This window comes from Chiloscyllium plagiosum, unplaced genomic scaffold, assembly GCF_004010195.1.
Source record: "Chiloscyllium plagiosum isolate BGI_BamShark_2017 unplaced genomic scaffold, ASM401019v2 scaf_93964, whole genome shotgun sequence".
In the NCBI taxonomy this organism is placed as follows: domain Eukaryota; kingdom Metazoa; phylum Chordata; class Chondrichthyes; order Orectolobiformes; family Hemiscylliidae; genus Chiloscyllium; species Chiloscyllium plagiosum.
The window spans coordinates 1-2631 of NW_025192124.1; the positions used below are offsets into that span (position 1 = coordinate 1).

Below are 2631 nucleotides of genomic sequence, written 5' to 3' on the forward strand. Positions count from 1 at the left end.
AATCCCTGTGTGTGTGTGTGTTCGGGTGGTCGGTGTAATCCCTCTCTGTGTTCTGACAGGGTCTGGATGTCCGCGCGACCCCCGGCCACACCAACGGCTGTGTCACGTACGTCCTAAACGACCGCAGCATCGCGTTCACCGGAGACGCGCTCCTCATCCGAGGCTGCGGCAGGACAGACTTTCAGCAAGGTACCCAAGTCTCACAGCCAGGGTCCAGGCAGCTGCCTCGGGGAGAGGGGGGGACTGTGTGTGTGTGTGTGTGTGTGTGTGAGAGAGAGACACAGCAGTCAATGTACATATATCTCCCTGAGAGAGTGAGAGAGGGGACTGAGAGACCCCAGTCAGTGTCCAGATATCTCCCTGAGAGAGAGAGGGACTGAAAGACACCAGCCAGTGTACCAATATCTCCCTGAGGGAGTGAGAGGGGGGACTGAGAGACCCCAGTAGTCGACCGTGCTCTGTGTGTGCGCGCTGTGTGCCTGTCGTGTTGCATTTATTATTGCCAGTGTGTTTCCTCTCCCCCAGGAAGCTCTGAGTCTCTATACCGCTCTGTGCACAGTCAGATTTTCACCCTCCCTGATCAGTGTCTGCTCTATCCAGCCCATGATTACACAGGTAAGGAGGGGCACTTACTGACCCGACATTCTTCTGCCCCTATCCCTCGCCCAACCCCAGCTCCCTCTCCCTCGCGTGTCCTGCTGCTCAGTCTCGACTCTCTTGTTTCCTCTTGAAGGTCAAACGGTCACCACGGTGGGTGAGGAGAAACGACTGAATCCACGCCTCTCCAAATCCCTCTCGGAATTCATCGCGATCATGAACAACCTGAACCTGCCCTATCCCAAACAGATCGGTTAGTACGTACCTCACCCCGGGCTGGCCCTGTCCTGGGACGGTCTGATACGGGGATAGTGTAGAGGGAGCTTTACTCTGTACCTCACCCCGTGCTGTCCCTGTCCTGGGAGTGTTTGATGGGGACAGTGTAGAGGGAGCTTTACTCTGTATCTAACCCCGTGCTGTCCCTGTCCTGGGAGTGTTTGATGGGGGGACAGTGTAGAGGGAGCTTTACTCTGTATCTAACCCCGTGGTCCCTGTCCCTGGGGGTGTTTGATGCTTTACTCTGTATCTAACCCCGTGCTGTCCCTGTCCTGGGAGTGTTTGATGGGGGACAGTGTAGAGGGAGCTTTACTCTGTATCTAACCCCGTGCTGTCCCTGTCCTGGGAGTGTTTGATGGGGGACAGTGTAGAGGGAGCTTTACTCTGTATCTAACCCCGTGCTGTCCCTGTCCTGGGAGTGTTTGTGGGGGACAGTGTAGAGGGAGCTTTACTCTGTATCTAACCCCGTGCTGTCCCTGTCCTGGGAGTGTTTGATGGGGGACAGTGTAGAGGGAGCTTTACTCTGTATCTAACCCCGTGCTGTCCCTGTCCTGGGAGGGTTTGATGGGGGGACAGTGTAGAGGGAGCTTTACTCTGTATCTAACCCCGTGCTGTCCCTGTCCTGGGAGTGTTTGATGGGGGGACAGTGTAGAGGGAGCGTTACTCTGTATCTAACATGTACCTTGTACCATTGTAGATGAAGCCCTCCCAGCGAACATGGTGTGTGGCCTTCAGGGTAATCCTGATGAGCCGCACCGATAAAGATTCCGAACAATACTCATAGGCCGCTGATGATGTGGTGAGGTTTCGACACTCCCGGTTCCTGTCCGAAATGTTTTTTTTATTGAAATCCTGTCCCTCTCTGTCTGTCTGTCTCCTGAACAATAAAGGAGATGCAGGCTTTGCTCTCGTGTGTACACCCTCTTGTTTGGGGTCAAGGCTCTTGGCTGTGGAACCACCTCCTTTGGCGGTACATCGGGGATTGGTTTTTGGGGAAAGGGCTCGCACTCGGCTTGGCCGGAGCTCAACGACGACAGCAACTACGTCCCAACTGACGGTCGGACAGCTAATCCCCGAAATGTCGGGAAACACGGCAGATTCACAGGTCCACACCAACCCTCTGAAGAGTAACCCACCCAGACCCATTCCCCGACCCTATTACACGGCATTTACCCCTGACTAATGCACCTAACCGACACCTCCCTGAGCACTATGGGTAATTTAGCTTGGCCAATCCACCCTAACCTACACATCCCTGTACACTATGGGTAATTTAGCATGGCCAATCCACCCTAACCAGCACATCCCTGAGCACTATGGGTAATTTAGCATGGCCAATCCACCCTAACCTGCACATCACTGAACACGATGGGTAATTTAGCATGGCCAATCCACCCTAACCTACACATCCCTGAACACTATGGGTAATTTAGCATGGCCAATCCACCATAACCTACACACCCCTGGGCACTATGGGTAATTTAGCATGGCCAATCCACCCGACCCTGCACATCCCTGGGCACTATGGCTAATTTAACATGGCCCATCCACCCTAACCTACACATCCCTGAACACTATGGGTAATTTAGCATGGCCAATCCACCCTAACCTACACATCCCCGAACACTATGGGTAATTTAGCGTGGCCAATCCACCCTAACCTACACATCATTAGAGTGCGGGAGGAAACCCACGCAGACACAAGGAGAATGTGCAAACACCACACAGACAGTCGCCCCGATGCTGGGATCGAACCCG

General features: G+C 54.0%; 1 protein-coding gene across 1 annotated transcript; it reads left to right on the plus strand.

Annotated features, from left to right (window-relative positions):
• Positions 1–59: 59 nt before the first annotated feature.
• On the plus strand, positions 60–1792 carry LOC122545715 (persulfide dioxygenase ETHE1, mitochondrial-like; the record flags this gene model as incomplete). Its single annotated transcript, XM_043684652.1, has 4 exons — positions 60–189; positions 526–615; positions 734–850; positions 1571–1792. Coding segments are annotated over 4 exons (402 nt in total), but the record flags the coding sequence as incomplete, so codon positions are not given.
• Positions 1793–2631: the final 839 nt, after the last annotated feature.